At 34.4% G+C, this 20,922-nt stretch overlaps 2 protein-coding genes across 2 annotated transcripts in view; one reads left to right on the forward strand and one right to left on the reverse strand.

Annotated features, from left to right (window-relative positions):
* Positions 1–12,241, forward strand: part of LOC134238341 (uncharacterized) — a 49,692-nt gene extending 37,451 nt beyond the window's left edge. The window contains exons 13-21 of the mRNA XM_062720465.1: positions 242–322; positions 5,331–6,104; positions 7,879–7,940; positions 8,334–8,446; positions 8,600–8,870; positions 9,384–9,623; positions 9,745–9,886; positions 10,366–10,558; positions 11,912–12,241. Of these exons, the coding sequence (XP_062576449.1) occupies positions 242–322; positions 5,331–6,104; positions 7,879–7,940; positions 8,334–8,446; positions 8,600–8,870; positions 9,384–9,623; positions 9,745–9,886; positions 10,366–10,558; positions 11,912–12,054 (2,019 nt within the window). The 3' untranslated portion in view covers positions 12,055–12,241. The remainder of the gene's footprint in view (positions 1–241; positions 323–5,330; positions 6,105–7,878; positions 7,941–8,333; positions 8,447–8,599; positions 8,871–9,383; positions 9,624–9,744; positions 9,887–10,365; positions 10,559–11,911) is intronic.
* LOC134238342 (acetylcholine receptor subunit alpha-like) lies at positions 12,226–17,148 on the reverse strand. The gene is made up of 5 exons (XM_062720466.1): positions 16,511–17,148; positions 14,832–14,876; positions 14,383–14,492; positions 13,153–14,137; positions 12,226–12,717 (listed from the first exon to the last, which is right to left on the reverse strand). Exons 1-5 carry the CDS (start codon positions 16,709–16,711, stop codon positions 12,550–12,552), a joined length of 1,509 nt encoding a protein of 502 aa, XP_062576450.1. The 5' UTR covers positions 16,712–17,148; the 3' UTR covers positions 12,226–12,549.
* Between the last annotated feature and the right edge of the window lie 3,774 nt (positions 17,149–20,922).

Consider the following 20,922-nt stretch of genomic DNA (forward strand, 5'->3'; position numbering starts at 1 on the left):
CTTAATGTTTACTGACCATAGTGCTATTATGCACCTATTATACATTTAATGTGAAACAATTTGAGTTTCCCATAGCAGAACAGGACACTGCCATTCTTTATAATTTTAGGGGCTCCCGTCTATCATATTCACTGTTCACAATTCCTCTAGTTTAATTGGGCATTCTAAGAACATGTCTATCAGAGTATCATGTATTTCATTGATTATTATATCGCTGATGCATGGTTTCTTTGAATTTCAGGTTCCCAAGATTTGTTTTCTCTGCTGTACCTGTAGTTGTATCCGAGTGTCCCAGTTCTCTGACCTCCCTCCACAAACTAAGGTAAGAATCAAAGACACAATTCTCTGACCTCCCTCCACAAACTAAGGTAAGAATCAAAGACACACAATTCTCTGACCTCCCTCCACAAACTAAGGTAAGAATCAAAGACACAATTCTCTGACCTCCCTCCACAAACTAAGGTAAGAATCAAAGACACAATTCTCTGACCTCCCTCCACAAACTAAGGTAAGAATCAAAGACACAATTCTCTGACCCCCCTCCACAAACTAAGGTAAGAATCAAAGACACAATTCTCTGACCTCCCTCCACAAACTAAGGTAAGAATCAAAGACACACAATTCTCTGACCACCCTCCACAAACTAAGGTAAGAATCAAAGACACAATTCTCTGACCTCCCTCCACAAACTAAGGTAAGAATCAAAGACACAATTCTCTGACCCCCCTCCACAAACTAAGGTAAGAATCAAAGACACAATTCTCTGACCTCCCTCCACAAACTAAGGTAAGAATCAAAGACACACAATTCTCTGACCACCCTCCACAAACTAAGGTAAGAATCAAAGACACAATTCTCTGACCTCCCTCCACAAACTAAGGTAAGAATCAAAGACACACAATTCTCTGACCTCCCTCCACAAACTAAGGTAAGAATCAAAGACACAATTCTCTGACCTCCCTCCACAAACTAAGATAAGAATCAAAGACACACAATTCTCTGACCTCCCTCCACAAACTAAGGTAAGAATCAAAGACACAATTCTCTGACCTCCCTCCACAAACTAAGGTAAGAATCAAAGACACAATTCTCTGACCTCCCTCCAAACACAGAGGTAAGAATCAAATACACACAATTTTCTCCTTCCACAAATAGAGGTAAGAGAAGCACCATAACACATCTACCTACATGTGTAAAAATAGATTTCAAATGCTTAATTTTTTTTTTTACAGTACTAACATTCCAATATTCGAAAAAAGTCATTGAAGTCAACTGGGTATGCAGTAATACTTCCACATTATACATACATATTTAAATTACTATATAATCACATATGATAAAATAAGGCTTGTGGGCCACAACGCTTAGCTGAGAAACTAAGGCCCTTCAGTTCATTTAAATAAGCAGAATTGTTTGATTTATATTCTAAGGGTTGGACCTAAATGTGAACTTAGTTTGAACAAATTAAAACCTCTATGACTTTTGGCAGGTGTGACCGTCAACAGGGGATGCTTACTCCTCTTAGTCATCTGATCCCACCTCTGAAGTCTCCAGGGCTTTATATTTTATACCCTCATCAAAGATTTGTATTTGTTATAATTTATTATTTTGATGGTAGTAGAAATGTCTTAAAATTGTAAGGAGTGTTGTAATTGTTGAGTGTCCTTTGTAGTTGTAATTGTTGAGTGTCCTTTGTAGAACATAAGATTGTCGGAGTTTGTCAGACGCCAGCTATGGAGGTATTCAGTCTGCAGTACATGGATGCTCCAGTTTGCCAGTTTCCTCATTTCACTCTACTCCAAGTTCAGCTCTCTCTGGTAAAGATTATACTCAACTCGTAAATCCTATATTTTCACTTTTAGTCAATGCAAGAGATCTATGCAAGTGTCGAAGAATTTTGCAGGGATCTCTGTTGAAATTGCATATGCAGGTATTTTACCAGAAAATACATTTAGTCGTGGTTAGATTATTTTTGAAAGAAATCCCTCTTGAAAAAAAAAAGTCAGAAATGTTTGATTGATTATGAGAGATATAAAATGAATGACAAGTAAGCAAAAAGTTTGAAATTTTTTGGATAAAAAATAGAATATTATTAAAACAATGCAATTCAGTAAATTAAACAAAAGCCCAAGTTGGATTCAAAATTAGAACTTGTGGTTCACGAGTCAGATACTCTTATCACTTGGCTATGAAACTGGTTTACTAAATTAATCTTTACCAACAAATTTACAAAACATTTAAATTTTCTAATTTGTCTTACAAGTTTATTGTACATGTATTTGTGTACAGAGTCACCCAAATAAGCTTAACATTGTATAGTTTTTAACTTAGTTATGCCCCTTAAATATAAGAAAGTTTTTTTGCAAACAATTTTAAAATTGAATATAGCATTTGAAGTTTTTGCAGCTGCAAGGACACTTTGTGGCATTATAACACATCTAGATTCATTTTAACTTAGCCCCCCCCCCCCCCCCCCCCCCCACACACACACACATACAAATTTTTCCCTTCCTGGTTTTAAGTTCTCAATTCTGTTTGCTAAACACTTAAATAAATTCAATAAAACACAGTGAGACTGCAGTTGTATTTTGTGTAATCAATATTAGTACTTTTGCATTTAAATATCATTTTAAAAAGACTTTAATTTTTTTAATTAGCGAGTTGTCTTGTAAAATTGCAAATGCACCTTGTTGGTACTCACAATCATTTGTAATTATATATATATTTAGGAATTTTTTACTCCTGACCATTCATCATTTCTGGGACAGTAGGAATAAAAATATATTCTTGAAGTATTATAAAGCACACACATTTTTTTCATTTAGATTCTTGTGTATAATAGACTATGGGCCTCTTTTATAGTCCTCAGTTTGATTTGTTGTTGTTTGAGAGATTGGAGAGATACAGACCCACGCTGAGCGTCCAAAAAGAAATTACCTACAGGAATTCCTGTCCTCCCCTCACAGCTGTTTTCTGTACCAGTCCATACCCGAGATGGAGGTAGGTGATTGTCTGTAAGAGTTACCTCCCTGGCACTGTTTAAAATAAATTACCAATAAAATATACTTTGGTAATTATCCAGTTCTCTCTGTTTTACTGGATGATAGATAAGGAAATATGAAGCTGTTTCAAGTATTGCAGTCCTATATCAAAATGTTCTGAATTACTCTCTAGTTTCAGCCAATGTGTCCACTTTTCCCTGACTTGGTTCTGTGTTCTGATATCAGTTTTGACACAAAAGCAATACACAGAGTCGGGCACCATCTTATTCAGGGCCTGAGAAATACAGACAGACTGAATAGTGTCCTCTACTGGCTTTATCATACCGAGGACAACCAGCAAAATAAAACAAAGGTAAACTGAACAGTGTCCTCTACTGGCTTTATCATACCGAGGATAACCAGCAAAATAAAACAAAGGTAAACTGAATAGTGTCCTCTACTGGCTTTATCATACCGAGGATAACCAGCAAAATAAAACAAAGGTAAACTGAATAGTGTCCTCTACTGGCTTAATCATACCGAGGATAACCAGCAAAATAAAACAAAGGTAAACTGAACAGTGTCCTCTACTGGCTTAATCATACCGAGGACAACCAGCAAAATAAAACAAAGGTAAACTGAATAGTGTCCTCTACTGGCTTTATCATACCGAGGACAACCAGCAAAATAAAACTAAGGTAAACTGAACAGTGTCCTCTACTGGCTTTATCATACCGAGGATAACCAGCAAAATAAAACAAAGGTAAACTGAATAGTGTCCTGTACTGGCTTTATCATACCGAGGACAACCAGCAAAATAAAACAAAGGTAAACTGAATAGTGTCCTCTACTGGCTTTATCATACCGAGGACAACCAGCAAAATAAAACAAAGGTAAACTGAATAATGTCCTCTACTGGCTTTATCATACCGAGGACAACCAGCAAAATAAAACAAAGGTAAACTGAATAATGTCCTCTACTGGCTTTATCATACCGAGGACAACCAGCAAAATAAAACAAAGGTAAACCGAATAGTGTCCTCTACTGGCTTTATCATACCAAGGATAACCAGCAAAATAAAACAAAGGTAAACTGAACAGTGTCCTCTACTGGCTTTATCATACCAAGGATAACCAGCAAAATAAAACAAAGGTAAACTGAATAATGTCCTCTACTGACTTTATCATACCGAGGATAACCAGCAAAATAAAACAAAGGTAAACTGAACAGTGTCCTCAACTGGCTTTATCATACTGAGGACAACCAACAAAATGAAACAAAGGTAAACTGAATAGTGTCCTGTACTGGCTTTATCATACCGAGGATAACCAGCAAAATAAAACAAAGGTAAACTGAATAATGTCCTCTACTGGCTTTATCATACCGAGGATAACCAGCAAAATAAAACAAAGGTAAACTGAACAGTGTCCTCTACTGGCTTTATCATACCGAGGATAACCAGCAAAATAAAACAAAGGTAAACTGAATAATGTCCTCTACTGGCTTTATCATACCGAGGATAACCAGCAAAATAAAACAAAGGTAAACTGAACAAAATAAAACAGTGGTAAACTGAACAGTGTCCTCTACTGGCTTTATCATACCAAGGATAACCAGGGAAATGAATCAAAGGTAAACTGAATAATGTCCTCTACTGTCTTTATCATACCGAGGATAACCAGCAAAATAAAACAAAGGTAAACTGAATAGGACAACCAGCAAAATAAAACAAAGGTAAACTGAATAGTGTCCACTACTGGCATTATTATACCGAGGATAACCAGCAAAATGAATCAAAGGTAAATTATGTATTGTTTATAGGTGTATACCTGTGTATATTGTTTACAGGTATCAATGTATACATACGTATTGTTTGCAGGTTTCAATGTATATATATGTATTGTATACAGTTTTCAATGTATAGTAGACATGTGAAAAGTATTTAATTATAGAACAGCTTCATCTGACCCATTATTTGCTTATGTGCTTGTTTAATATAAACCACACACTGTCTAAATAAGAGGTACTCCTGTATTCCCAAATTAAAAAAATTGAGTTAAGTATTAATTGATCTTAGAAAATATTTAAACCATACATATCTGTGAAATGAGCTTAAAACACTGACCCTGGAATTTCCAGAAGTGGGATCAGCTGCCTAGAAGGAGTAAGCTCCCCCTGTTGACTGTCACACAGACTGTAATGATTCAGTGACAAAATAAAGGAAATCCCTGCCTTTTTCAATCATCTTAAAATCATGATATATATTTTATCAGCAGATTAGTAAAAATAGGCTTTTTAAATCAAGTCTCATTTTATTCCAGGGTTTAATTGGATTTTATTTATTTCAGGTTTTGATTGGCTACATAGATTTCAGTTCAGAGAGTAGTAAAATTCTTCTTCGAGATGATACAGGGTGTCACAAATGTCTAATATTAATGGATCAGGAAATACAGCAGCATTCATTATCCTCATTAAATGGATGTTTAGTGGCTGTAAAGAGGTACAGTGTGGTGTCTGAAAAGTTCCAAGTTTGTCAGTATCCAAACCTGGGTTCCTATGGAGAAAAGAAGTATGTGTCTGATGTCAGAGAGAAACTCTATCTGACGATGTCATTATCTGACGTGGAGGTCTTGATAGAGAACAAGAGAACTAGGGACAGTGGTAAGGGTGAGGCAGCACTGTGTTGTATCATTCACAAGGAATCCCTGCTGTTAGAGGGAGTGAACTGTGGACAGCCTCGTCTGAGGTTTACAGCTGTAGGCTATTTCCTGGATAAGTCCTGGTCAGAAGAGAGGATTCACAGCTTTGTGATGGAGGCTCTCAAGTTTTGGGACAACAGGAATGTGACAAGAGACTCTGATAGAGTTAATGGACAGGGTGTTCAGTTTACCTCCCCCCACATCCTGCTGTTCCAGGGTAAGGCTGTACAGTGGTACGAAGCTCTCCTTCCTGGTCATCTGTACTGGTTCTCCTCAGGGGAGAGACTGGTACCCGACTCCATAAACTGCCCTCAGCAGTCTATAAAGAAGGCAGGGAAACAAGCAGGAGGAAAAACGTGTATCTCTGTCCCAGAGGATCTGGGTGTGAAAGAAGAATTACTCAACTTTAGATGTACACAACAGGTAAAAATAAACTTATAATGTAAATCACAGAAGTATATGAACTCTCCTGATTAACCTGTAATTTTTATGACTTTTTACTCCTTAACACAATCTACCATATCAAACAAAAATCTTAAAATTTAATGATTTTTCATCAGTCATGATTCCAAAATTACAATGAACAACACTTTTGCAAGACAGATACTTCAGTACTAGTATATTGTCAAAAAAATCTTTTCGACCTCTATTTGGAGTCTGTGTTTATGTATATTTTAAGGCATCGCTCAAGTACAAAATGTTGTTTTAGATAAACTCACTTAAATTGTCTGCATTGAAATAGTAAAGTTAACTGAAAAAAGTTCAATGTTTTGAACAAATAGGTACAAAAACTATTGATAGCACCTATTTGGAGTGGACAGGTCTGATAATACCAAGAAGAATGAGGTGTAGTCTGTAATTTTAATTGTTTTTAATTTTGAAATTTAAATAAATGCATGTTTGAAACTTTGTCAACATGCAGAATAACCAAATTTTGCAAAATCATAATATATTGTTTATAAAAACTGTGAATTCTTAAATTTTGAATATAATAATTCAATGATTTATATGAATCTTGCTTATCAAACACAAAGTTATTTAATCACTATTAATTTTTATATATCCAATGTATAATGGAGTAGACAATTTTTTAGTATTAAGGAATGTACTTTACTTCTTACATGCTGTAACTATTTTTTTTGGTAAAGAGGAAAAACAACCATTGAATCTCATACCATTTAAAAACAACTTCTCTATTATACAGTTATGGAATGGGAACTCGGGAAATAGCAAATTTATGGTTACTGTAGGCGGCTTTTCAGAAGTGCTGTGTTTGCTATTTGAATATCCCATTCCATAACAGTTTTATTACACCAAAACAATCATAGGCGATTTAATTAAATTTTTTTTACTAGATATTCCGACTTTTCATTTTATATAAACGAAAACAAAAATTGCTGAGAGCTATAGTCAGTGCTGTTTGCGAAGTACTGAAAATTTTGTGTAAAATAATTGCTAAAAATTTCCACTTCGCATAAATTCTGTTACAAATAAAAATAATGTTATGCAGACCATGATCAGCTCCCAGCACTTTTCAAAAGATATACTATATAAGCAGTAAATATTCCATATTTCAGCTCAAGCAAAACAGTCTATGCCCTTTTACTTTTGATGTAAATAGTGCTTATCAGCAGAGATTCCTACATTCCTTGTCCCTGTGCAATTTTCTTTCAATTCATATTGTTCAAATTGTACTTGATAAATTATTTTCTTTGAATTTTAATGATTAGGTTTAAAACAGGAAAATTTTAAGCATTCTTGTAATTATTAAACCATGAATTTTGATCACCTATGTTCGTCTGCAAGGCTGATGATGTCATATATATGGGCAAGATTTTCTTTTACTCGACTGTATTGCTAAAGTATTGCAATTTTACATGATTTTATAAACAATTGATAAAATAAAAAATTAAAGTTGTTATTTATGAATTTAAAATTTTTGTGGCTTGTTAAATTTTCATGACAACAATTAAACTTGCAACTTTGTGTGAATGTGAATCTGACCTTCCTTAACAAGCTAAACAAATAAAAAATAATTCCTAATTCTTATCATACAATTTATTTGGATATAAAACAATTTTACATAACACAAATTATATATAATTTTTAAGGAACCAAGATGAATTTTTATTTTCGATGTTTTTTGAAAACTTTATAATGCATGAAACTATTGCAATGTTAAAATTAAATATTTCAGAAGTGCTGTGTATGTTTGAATATCTGCCCAGTTACAGACATTAGTGAAATCCTCAAAGAGAAGTGAGTTTGGTTTATTTTGCAGGCTAGAAAACCAATAATTTAAAGGACAAAACATGTACAGCATTGAACCATTCAGTATATCAATTTTTCATTAAGGCAGTGTTGCCTTTAGTTGAAGAAACAAGTTGATAATATGCTTCAATTTAAAATTCTTTCAAAATTTAAAGCAGTAGAGTTAAAGTCTGTTCAGAACCTTCTGGTTTCCTTTTATTTAAAGAATTTATTAATAATATATTACAAATAGTTTCTGTGCTTAGATCATGAAATTGAAGTTACTGCAACACTAGTTTTACCAAATTTTGGTTTATATGAAGTTCATCCAAATATTTGCCTGTGTATCCAAATCCCAATGTGGTATTTGAAGTAATAATTTGAAATTTTCTTTATCAACAGTTGTTCTGCTCAGATTGTTAGTTTGGAGGGTAGAATTAAGAGTAGAAGACACCTGTCAGGGGAGAACAGACCATTTTACACGAAGGCCTCCAAGGGTACCTGCTCACAGCTTTGTAAGGCTCTGCTGACCAGTTTATAATACACTGAAAAATATCCGTAATTAATCAAAATATGGAATTATATATTGTTTTATGATACTAGGCATTAGCATTGTTTTATTGTGTTTTATACTTTCATTGTATGAAGTCTTATTATCGTTGTTTTAGGTGTATCTACCCTAGACAACCAGAAGATAAGCTTGGTGGTGTCCAGCCGGACTGGAGGAGAGGGGCCGTCTAGCCTGACTGAGGCCCAGGAGGAGGTGGTGGTGTATATGGCCTTGAACAACATCAGTTATCCCCTGGGTCTTCTGCCTGGTCATGTGATCAGGTTCCACAATCTGGAGAGGAAGGTGTCCCACAGCGGCTCGGTGTACTGTCAGTATGTGGTCATTTCCTCAGTGATAGTTCTATCAACTCAATCACAGCATCTGGATAGGTAAGTCAATTTTAGTTAGACTTATAATATAATGGGGGGTAAGAGTTAGGAGAGGAAGGTATCCTACAGTGACTCCGTGTACTGTCAGTATGTGGTCGTTTCCTCAGTTAGAGTTCTCAGTCACAACATCTTCATAGGTATGCAAATAAAATGTTCAATAGATTTATCTTGGTCATATTGGTCTTCAAATGTATAGAAATTAATGCATTAATTGATTACAAATTGAGTAAATCATAATTTTGTAAATTAAAGTGGAGATTAAAATACATGTACCATAAAATCAAAACATCTTGATAGGTATTCAAATAAAATGTTCAATAGATTTATCTTGGTCATATTGGTCTTCAAATGTAAAGAAATTAATGCTTAAATTGATTACAAATTGAGTAAATCATAATTTTGTAAATTAAAGGGCAGATTAAAATACCATAAAATCAAAACTCTAAAGTGCATTGTATATAGGTTATTAAGCTTTATAGACCTTAGATTATTTCATATATTTTATTCATCTAGTGAAATAAACACCAAAGAGACAGAAGATGCAACATGGGAGAATGTTCCTCTTCAGCGACTCTATGAGGGATGGAGATTACCGAGCCTAACAAAGTTACAGTGTGTTTGTCATATCCACAATATTACAAAGCTGGCATTTAAGAGCACCTGTCTTAACTGTAGTTCTGTGATTTACCAGGGAACCTGTACAAATCAGCTCTGTGATCCTGGTCATGGCACCAATTTCTCAGCTTCTGCATGGTAATCATATTTTGCTGGACTTGAATATAACCATGAAGAATTTGATATCAAATTCATTGTTATGTGAAGTTTTTTTAGGGTTATGTTTAGTATGGTACACTTTCTTTGAACTTTTCCCCAGTTTTTCTGTAGACGATGGGACATCATTTGCAAGTGTGAAGTGTTACTCTACAGTTGTTCAAAGACTTTTAGAGGTTACAGACAATGAGTGGTCAAGTTTGGAGGATGCTGTGAAGAATCAAGGAGACATTTTCCTCACCTCAGTAATATTTAGATCTCATTACTTAAATGATTAAAATTTCAGTGAAATTATTCTCAATAACAGAGCTGCCAACCCTTACGATTTTGGCGTAAGCCTTAGAAATCAGCGTCTAAAATACGCTTTACGATTTCTCTCTATATTCTTCCGATTTCAGTTTTTCTCGTTCAAAGTTTATGATACCGGTATTTTCATAGCTGGCAGCCTATATAGTTTCTACTATTATAATATAGTTATAATTCTTACAACGCTTGCTTGTGATTGTCAAATGTTTTAGCATCAGAATGCATGTTATAAAAAGAATAGTTTATTATCATTTCAGAATGTTGGCAGCTCTGCAATAATAAATAAATTAGTAATTGATTTTTGAATGGAGTTGACTGAATACAGACATAAATGATTGTAAATTTCAGTAGCAGTTTAAAGAATAGTTTATTATACTTATAAAGGTTTTTTCACAAAAATATCTCCTTTCATTTTCAGAATTGTAGCTATGAAAGCAATTTGGAGCAGTTTCTACAGTTGTTGCGGGAAGGAAACCACCTTCATCAGCCCAAACATTTACTGCTACAAGTAGACAAACATCAAACATCCAGAGAAACGTTTCCTCTACAATTCGATAGGCACCAAACATCCAGGGAGATATTGTATGACATTGACAAGGCTTCCATCTCAGGTCAGATCAAATGTTATTTTTCTACTTTTAGTAGAAGTACAATAGGAAGCAATTGTGTAAAAAACAGAAATATTCACGGGAAATTAAATTTCATTTATTTTTGTTGTTTATATTTATCAATGAAAATGAATCCAACACAAAATTTTTATATGACTATAAATTGAAAAGGGTAACTATCAAACAAATTTGTATACCTTCAAAAACTTTATATATGCCAAATTAATGAAATTTTATCCCAATGAAATGTGTTTTTACATTTATACCTTATAGCTTCCAAGACCTGAAGGTCAATCATCTGAACATTTCACCTTTCAGATCAAATTTTTGGAAATTTACATTTCCATCTACAAAAATATTTTCTCTGTGACCTGTTGCTATCTCATCTTGATTCTTGTGTGTAAACATAGTTAAGATACTCCTGACAGTGTACAAACACCAATACCAGTCTATGGAACAAAGGTGTGCAAACTTTTTAGGAAACTTGCTTTCCCATCCTCAGAGAATTTTAATTTGAAGTTTGCCTCATAAGTACCATATTAAATTGATTATTGTCCAAGTAGGCGGCTAGGCCCATTGGCCTTGACTTAAGGATAAAAATATAATAAAAAATGGTATTTGATGCAAGAAAAAAATATTTGATCACCTGACAAACCCTTTATATTTTAATGTTAACATAACATTGTACATGCAAAGGTTTTCTTGGGCTATAAGCTATAAAATTGTATGAAAATATTTAAAAGAGCTTTGGAAATGGTTGAAAAACTTATCTAAAAATTTCATAAAGGGGATAAAACGAAAATATTTTTTCTTAGGCCATAATGAAGATGTCATAATGAAGTTAATTAATACAGAAGTTTCGTGCGAACTCAAGTCTTTCTTTGTTTTTTGTTTTTTTTTTATTTTACATATAGACATACATGTATAAAATAAAATAAGTCTTTTTCTTCATAATCACTAAAGTCTTCAAAATAAGAATGTGAAAAATGTACAGGAGATTAAATACAACAGGGGCCTCTTATTTTGAAGTCATTGAGCATGTGTTCATGTTTGTAGTCCGAGATGTATTGTTATGAGGTTGGTAGGGAATGCTCTATCTTCTATTGTACCTGATCCCACCTCTGATGTTTTAGAGGTCCATATTTACACTGCTCCTAATTTGTATTGTTTGTGTGGACATTTGAGCTTAAATACTGTTCATTATATCTATATATTTCATTGGAATAAAATTGATATGGAGTAGTCATTCCTGAGAGCAATAGAATATCAATTTTAATACCATATAGGTTGACGTGAGATTATTCTAAAGGACAAACAATTTATTATTTAATAACATCTGAGTTTGTAATGTTGCAGATTTTGAGAAGAAGACTGTGGACTTAGGTTGTGGAAAACAGGAAACGAGGTGTCTACCGGTTCCTCAGTTCACTTGCCTAGATATCAAAACACTTGACGTCAGGTCTTACGTTGTGCACAATCTTAAAAATTCTTCTGAATAGACAGACAGCTAACAAAAACAAATTGTTGTTAACATTTAAGACAGTATGCTTTTAAAGTTTTGTTGATATATGTGGAGACCTGTTGTTGAGATTATTTTGTGACTATTTCAGTATTTTGTGAAGTTTGATGAGATTCTGGAGAATATAGTGTCTTTATATGCGAATCAAATAAAGTGACAATATAGAACATTGATATGGTGAGTAATCTTTGAATGTGTCCTATTTGAGACATTGACATCTTAATGTCTGGTCTCCCGTGACCTCAGATGTGACATTGACCTTTTTTAGAAAATTCAATTTAAGACACATTTCATCAAACACAGTCTGTTAATCTGACTATTTAAGACACTTATTTAAGACTTGTAGACACTTTACAATAGTCTGACTTTTCGAGATGTAGAAATTTTTCAATAAGAATAAGGACTGTCAGTTACTCTGACTATTTAAGATATAAGAATAAGGACAGTCTTTGATTAATTGAGATGTAGACACTTTTCAGTATGTACAGTCTGTGACTTCGTCCGTTTTTAGAGGTTCCCTTGGATCGTAGAGAGATGGAGCATACAGGAAAATGCTCAGGGTTCCACAAATACATGCTGTTGTGAAAATGTATAAAAATAGCCTATCCATCACCATGGCAACATACTTCCAGTCCCTTTCTTCCTGTAATAGAAATTCAAAGCATTTTTATATTTATCTGTGAATGACAAAGGGTGTCTTAAAGCCTTGAATAAAAGTTGCTAGAAATAAAACTTGATCTTTATACATGGAAATGTAGTTACTTATATAACACATTACAACAACAATTGTGTAAAGGATCATGCCAGTTTGAATTTCCTTATGAAAGATAAAACATAACAGCTGCTAAAATCTCTTTGAAGGTTTGAAATATATTATTTAAACAGTTCATCCAACTATTCAATTTTTGTCTTTGATCAGAAACAGAGAAGATGAAATCAAATTCAACCAAATATTTGTTCATTAAAAAGTAATAAGATTTTACACATTAAAATGTCTTTATCTTATGTATGTGCTAATTTATTATTAGGCAGTGAGACTTGACAATGCTGTAGTGCTGACAGAGAATGCATTATTTACCATGTTATCCTCATCTGTGCTCCTCATATGGTCAGCCACAAATTTAACTCCAGACAGGGCTTCCCTGACTTCCAAAGGGTACCTCCTCATTTCTTCTGACCCTCCAGAAAAGTGCCTGCAGCGCAATCCATCAGGGGAGTTGAGCAAACTGTCGCTTGAGTTGCTCTTTTCTGCTGTTTGTTTGAGTTCTATTCCATTAGGAGTGCGCTTATTTACTTTTGGCTTCCTGTGCAAATCTGGTCTCTTCATTAACAGTATTCGAGGAAGAATTTCTGTGAACACTCTCTTTACCCATGGGTTCATACTATGAGTTGATGGTTTTCTAAAGTGTATCCCTAAAGTGTAGACTGCAAGAAAGATTGACATTGTCACAACTATCATTGTAAACAACAGGTACTTCCCAATCAGTGGTATAACAAAGGAAGTGGGAGGATTTATGTCTGAGAGAAGCAGGAAGAACACAGTGAGAGCCAGAAGTATGGAGATGGAGAGGGTGATCTTCTCCCCACTGTCAGATGGCAGGTAGAATACCAACACAGTCAGGCATGAAATGGATAAACAAGGCATGATCAGATTCAAGGAGTAGAACAAGGTCCGGCGGCGAAGTGTGATGTTGAATGTGATATCTGGATAAGGCTCAGGACAGCAGGGGTAAAACTTTTCCTTACGGCGAGCTGTCACATTGATAATGTCCCACTCTACGTTCTGGTAGAAGTCCTTGAGGTCAATACCTCGGTCTATTACTTTCTCTTTTGTGTCCTCATAGAACACGGCCTGAGAGTCACAGAGATGTTGGAGGTCCACTTCATGTCCATCATATGTCCAGGACCCGAATTTCATGAAACACTCCTGCATGTCAAATGGAAAGTACTCCACGTCAATAGGACAGTATGTCTTATAGATCACGGGAGGCTCCCATATGATTTTACCGGTATGGTACACCGTTGCTTTGGTCTGTAAAGTTACCACGAAGTCACCATCAGCACTAAATATAGAAAGACATATCAGTTGATGACAAATATGTTTGTTATAAGTTGGTTAAAGAGAAATTCAAATCAACGAACTGACTTGTTGTACGTCATGAAATTTACAAACAGACTTGTAGATGATATTAACAAACTGACTTGTAGATGATATATACAAACTGACTTGTAGATGATATTAACAAACTGACTTGTTGTAGATGATATTAACAAACTGACTTGTTTTACATGATATTAACAAACTGACTTGTTGTAGATGATAATGTCTGGGCGCCACAGAGAGTCCGAGGGAATGTGCGTCATGGATATCCCTCCGTAAGATTGAGGATCCCACCTCAGTCTCAGGTCTAACCATTCCTGTAGAACAATTATAACTAGCACAGTTATCGAAGCATAATGCAATTATAACATTGATATAGTTTGTCAAAAGGGTTGTTAACTTGATAGACATTTTAATAAACCATTTTTAGAACCTAATTCTTACATGCCTTATCCAATCAACGGTCATTATTTTCTCGTTCTTACTTGCCTTATCCTATCAACAATTACCGTTCTTTTCTGGGTTTTACTTGCCTTATCCATTGAAAAGTTGGTATTTTCTGGTTTTTACTTGCCTTATCCAATCAACAGTTGTTATTTTCTGATTCTTACCCACCCATCGTTTCCAATAAAATCTTGGTATTTTCTGGTTCTTACCTGCCTGAGCCAAACGCTGGTGGTCATTATCTGATTTTTTTCATCCTGGAAAAAAAACTTAATTTTGAGATGGAAGAAGTTTTTTTCTCTCTCATTATCTTCTCTCGTAATAATTACTACACATGTGACTCCAGACTTATAAATCTTTGTAATTCACACAAACACTTTTTAAGAAGTGTTCATTAAGGGTCCCTGTGAATTTTTTGAAAAATCAAACCTGCTCAGTTTTAGTTGAAAAAAAGAATGTATTTGGACTTTGACGTTATTTCTCGTTTGTTTATTTATTATGGTGTCATGAGTTGCAAAATTATCCTCAGAACTTAAAAAAAAATAAATATTTAAGCTTTTAAAAATATTTTAAAGAATTTGATGCGGACTTAATTCCCTAAACGGGAGTATATTTTGTAATTTTCAAAGTAAAATAAAAAAATAATAAGCTTGTCATTAATTGTGACATAACTACTAGTATCAGAAAGAATCATTAACTTTTGCTAGAAAATGATCGAAGGAAAATTTATTTAGACAAAAATCCGCAACACGTGAGAGTGTGTTCTTACATATGAATCAAGGTAGCATTATCTTCCTGCTTGTATATACAAACTGTAAGTATATACGATATAACGTTATGTTAACCATCCATCTACGATAATGAGCAGATGTGATTGATATATCTTAGCATTCCAACAAAGAGAGTACATTTTGTAAATTGTATTTTTAATATAATGAAATAATAAATCAAAACATTGTCACCCCTGCCTAAAATGAGTATTGTTTCTGAGTTTTGGCATACACAGAGGTCACAAATAACAACAAAATTTTCACATTTTTATGCAAATTTCCATTTATTTAACTGCATTTTATATACAAACTGTAAGTATATACATATATATAACGTCATATATATAAAACCATAACCATCTTGTGATAATGAGCAGATGTGATTGATATATTAAAAGAAGGATATGGAGGACATAAAAAAAAATCCTGAGGAAATTTGAAAAGCCCCTGATTTACCCTTATGTCCTACCTCTCACCTTTAAATAAAAAATCATTGCTGGTTTTGAAATAATATATGTAAACGTATTGTCACCCCTGCCACAAAATGAGAATTATTTTTGAGTTTTGGCATACAGAGGTCACAAAAACAATTTCCGAATTATGTCATTTTTTGTGCATATTTTCATTTATGTGTGTAAGATTTATCTGCTCTTAGGGATTTTTTGACGGAGTTTTACTTTATACGTGTTATTCTATGGGTATGTCAAAGGCAGAAGACAAGGAAACAAAACAATAAGTTACCTGCATGTCGAGTCATTTACAGACACGCAGAAGGTATTTTGCTGTTTTTCAGACTTGAGCCTTGTTCGCTGACTTGACAATGAGACATTCATACCACTGTAAATTTTAATATCTACTTTATATCCTAACACTTACCCTGACGAAGCAAGTAATGGACAAAATTTTAGTTTGATACCTTTGACAATTTTTAATAAACAATTCTTAACGTTCAAATTTTATATTCACAATGTAAAAACATCCAACTTTTCCGATTGATACTGTTATATAAAGAATTAAAAAATTGTCATGCTTCATTGCAAAATGTGTTAATGCACCATTGTTCAGCAATCAAATAGTTGAATCCACCCCCTTTCTACCCTTTGCTGTCGTCCCAGACTCACCACATCCAGTAGCTGTGACAGGCGCATGCCTAGTTTGACAGTGAGTTGGACAGAGTTGTTTCCTGTAGGTCGTATCAGCTTGCTGTACTTTTTACCCAGCAGGTGCTCGTGAAGCTTTTTCTCCGCGGGTTCATGTCTGCTTGTTACAAATCCCAGAAGACTGACTATTATCCCAGAAACAAGGACCGCCATTAAATCCATTCCCTGATACACTGGAGGACACGGCTGTACATGGCCGACAATGACTCGATCTGTGTAATCGACCAATGGCTCCCCAGAGACACAACTGTCATCTAAAGCCAATCCAAGTCAATCTTAATCCTATTGTCATTTAATGAACCGACGAATTAAATATTTATTTATCTAGAGTTCTTAAACTTCATTTTGATTTATCCAATGAGCTAAAATACAGCGCGTCCGGACCTGTGTAGAAACTTTTGACTTTCCAATATAAGGTCAGAAGTTTGCGCGTTACTCGTTACACGGCCAGTATCATTAAGAATACAGATAGAATATGATTTAGCGTTAAATGCTTTCTTCACCTTCAGATAGGCGCGGTGTTGAAGTGTTAGGCATTCCGTCTGTCTTCCTGTGTCAGAAGTAAAACATCGATTCTCTCTGACGTTTGCTGTTCGTGTCTTTCCTTGAAGACGAGGCTTCACAAATCACCTGACATCAAACAGTTCCCCCTTACACCTCTCTTATTTGTTATGTCTAAATAAAATTCCTAGTTCAATGTCCGGAATGCCCAATAAATACCCAACATATATAAAATTATCATCGAGTTTAAGTTCAAGAAATGAAACAGCTGTTTCAGAGTGAATACCATTTGCTTTTGCTTTCCTCAACAATTAATTGTCTCTCTGTAGTGGTTGATTGCATATAAAGAAGAACTTTCTTTTTTAATCTTTTGTTAGAGGCAACAGAAGGTGCCTGTTATTGATCTTTTTGTGGGGAAAGAAATTATGACCGGGAGCTTCTGAGCTCAGGTGGAGCTTAACATGAAAGAATCTTTGCTTCTTTTTAAAACATAAATAACCAGACATCGTCTGTAAGAAATCTAGATTACGAGTATTCACTACTATACTTCACTTCAACGAGACTAATATTTTTAAGGAAAAAGATTTGGTGAAAACTTGCTTTCAAATTTTTATGCCCCACCAGGAATATGGCCGGGGCATTCAGTGTTTGTTCTGTCCGACTTTCGTCTATCCCTCCGTCGCGTTTTACGTTTAGCTCAGTTAAAAGCTAAATTTCAAAGAAACGGCTCATGATACTTTTGTCAAACTTCATATGCTGATAGATATTAATGAGAGCTGTTGAACTGCATTAATATTTTCAACATTGACATTTCCTTTGACATTGACCCCACTTTGTAGATCAGTTTAAAAGATACCATACAAGATAGTGTAATTAAATTTTATATGTTGATATACATTGTATACTGAGGTTAGCTTTTCAAATGCATCAACATTTTTTACCTTGATTTTTCCTTTGACCTTGGTCTCACGTTTCTTAAATTAGTATTTAGTTCATGTGCTGACACATGCTGATGTTAGCTTTTCTACTAACATTTTTACCTTGACCTCACTTTCGCTTTCCTTTTGACCTTGAACTATCTTTTCTAAAATAAATGTTTAGTTCAATTTTACATAAACCATTTTTAATTTTTTTTAGCAAACATAATATGCTGATACATATAAGTGAGAACTATTCAACTGCATCAAAAACTTGTGACTTGACCTCTTGTATTGTAGCCATTCTCTGTAACCATTTAAACTCCTTTGCCACGCATGCTCACCGAAATTGATGAAACTTGACCAATTCTTAGTACTTGACAACAGAAATATATATCAAATAAAATTTTGTTGCTATGTGTCTTGCTAGCCATGGTAACAGTCGGAAAAGTTTGAAAAATTGAGATTTTCAGCTGCTTTAAATCTTTATTGAGCCATAATAATAACTAGGAGTAGCAAACAAACCATTCTCACAAAACTTGACACCTTGTTGCCACTTATGCTGTAAAGAAACTGTTTAGAATATATATCTCTAAGTTTGTGGTACCCAATGGTACATTTGGAATACATTTAAAATACTAAATCTTACTGACAAACGCTCAGTTTTCACTAATGGTAGGTGGTTGATTGAGTTTGATCATGTAATTGTAGGTGTTACATGATCAAACTTAATCTACCACTTGAGGAAAACAATGAAAATGTTGATCTAAAGTATATAGGCATAAGCAGTATATAATTCTATAAATGACTTTGATGGTTACCATGGTGATAATGCAACCAAGCAAAGTTAGAAACTAAGATTTGGTTAATGCCACTGTCTTGAGGAAAAAGAAAATTCAAGACAGACAAATATGCATTCTTAGGATCTTGCAACACAAACAACATAAGAAAAATTGGGATTAGCTGCTACTTTCCTCTGTTACCATGGAAACAACGTACCATTGGTTAAAAGTGATTTTTTGCTGCTTTTGGAATAAACTTGCCATTTAATCAAAAACATATATGTCTCACCTTGAATTATACTTGTCTTGTAGGACTACAGTTGAATATCAAATATTGATGAAAAATGATGAAGAAAACAATACTATATCAATGTTAAACCTTATGTGCCATTTTCTTGCATCCAGTTAGAGATTGGATGATGGTCAAAATTTAAAGTTTAGTTAGCTGTTCATAAATATCAATCATAAAAGGTTTGGGAATCTGCATTTAAGGGTACGTATCTAATGAAACAAAATATTTTTCAGATATTTAAGCATATATTATCTGCTTACTAGTATTTCTATAGCAACGCCCTTTTCAAAGAATCTGATTTGAATTGTTTTAAATGGGAAAATTTGGAACACACCAACACCTTTTAAAATTGATCAAAATTGATATAGAAATGTGTGCACTTAAACGTGGTGAGAGTCTATCCTTATCCATATTTAAGATTTCAGTTTCAATTTTAAAGAATCTATTCAAGATATTCTAATCAGACTTAATACACTAATGTTTATTTTCATGTACATTAGTAATATACATTAGACGGGGCATTCATGTCCTGTGGACTTTTTTTCTAGTTTGTAAATAATTTTATTTCTCAGACCTATGTATTCTGTAGCAAAGTAGTAATTTATAGATTAAAAAATAATTAAGACATCTATTGGTGATAAGGCCTCGACTCAGCTCCAACTGATAAATTAACGTTGACATTATGGAAGTTGCATATGAATGAAATTAAATTAATTTTATATAGACGAATGTTATACCCCCGGCGTTGGCGTGCTTCCCAGGTTAAAGTTTTAGGAGCAAGTCCATTCCTAAGTAACTATTATAAGCCCTACCTGAACCAAACTTGCATGGATGATGCATCTAGGGATGGACACTACAAGACTTGCTTCGGATGCTGGATCTGACCTACATTTTCAAGATGAGTGACCAGGTTAAAGTTTTTGGAGCAGGTCCATTCCCAAGTAACAATAAGCCCTACCCGGACCAAACTTGCATGGATGATGCATCTAGGGATGGACACTACCAGACTTGCTTCAGATGCTGGATCTGACTTACATTTTCTAGATGAGTGACCAGGTTAAAGTTTTTGGAGCAGGTCCATTCTCAAGATGAGTGACCAGGTTAACGTTTTTGGAGCAGGTCCATTTATAAGCCCTACCTGAACCAAACTTGCATGGATGATGCATTAGGGATAATATAATACTACATTTTCCAGATGAGTGACCAGGTTAAAGTTTTTGGAGTAGGTCCATTCCCAAGGAACTATAAGCCCTACCCAGACCAAACTTGCATAGATGATGCATGTAAGGATGGACACTACCAGAACTGCTTCGGATGCTGGATCTGACCTACATTTTCATTCCCAAGGAACTATAAGACCTACCCAAACCAAACTTGCATGGATGATGCATCTAGGGATGGACACTACCAGAGATGCTGGATCTGACCTACATTTTCATTCCCAAGGAACTATAAGACCAACCTGAACCAAACTTGCATAAATGATGCATCTAGGGATGGACACTACCAGACTTGCTTCGGATGCTGGATCTGACCTACATTTTCATTCCCAAGGAACTATAAGACCAACCCGAACCAAACTTGCATGGATGATACATATAGGGATGGACACTACCAGACTTGCTTTGGATGCTGGATCTGACTTATATTTTCCATACAAGAGACCAGGTTAAAGTTTTGGGAACAGATTAATCCCAATGAACTTGAACCTTGATATCTGCAGTATTAACAAATTGATGAATATTTGTTTACACTATACATGAGTAGAAATGTGTATATGCCCTGTAAGAGGTTAAACACAACTTGCAAAGAATATTGTTGTTGGGATAAATACTAGATATTAAGAAAATATGATGTGAGATTTGCATTACTCTTATTATC

The sequence above is a fragment of the Saccostrea cucullata genome, unplaced genomic scaffold (genome assembly GCF_032062105.1).
Source record: "Saccostrea cucullata isolate Sc308-1 unplaced genomic scaffold, CSIRO_AGI_Scuc_v1 ctg787, whole genome shotgun sequence".
NCBI lineage: Eukaryota > Metazoa > Mollusca > Bivalvia > Ostreida > Ostreidae > Saccostrea > Saccostrea cuccullata.

What these genes read in the sequence shown, in the direction of transcription:
- LOC134238342 (XM_062720466.1), bottom strand. Translation starts at nt 16,711, where the DNA reads ATGGATTTAATGGCGGTCCTTGTTTCTGGGATAATAGTCAGTCTTCTG. An exon ending in TGTCACAGCTACTGGATGTG is followed by an intron (nt 14,877 to 16,510) that starts GTGAGTCTGGGA and finishes TTTTTTTTCCAG; the next exon opens with GATGAAAAAAATCAGATAAT. An exon ending in GACATTATCATCTACAACAA is followed by an intron (nt 14,138 to 14,382) that starts GTCAGTTTGTTA and finishes TTCTATATTTAG; the next exon opens with TGCTGATGGTGACTTCGTGG.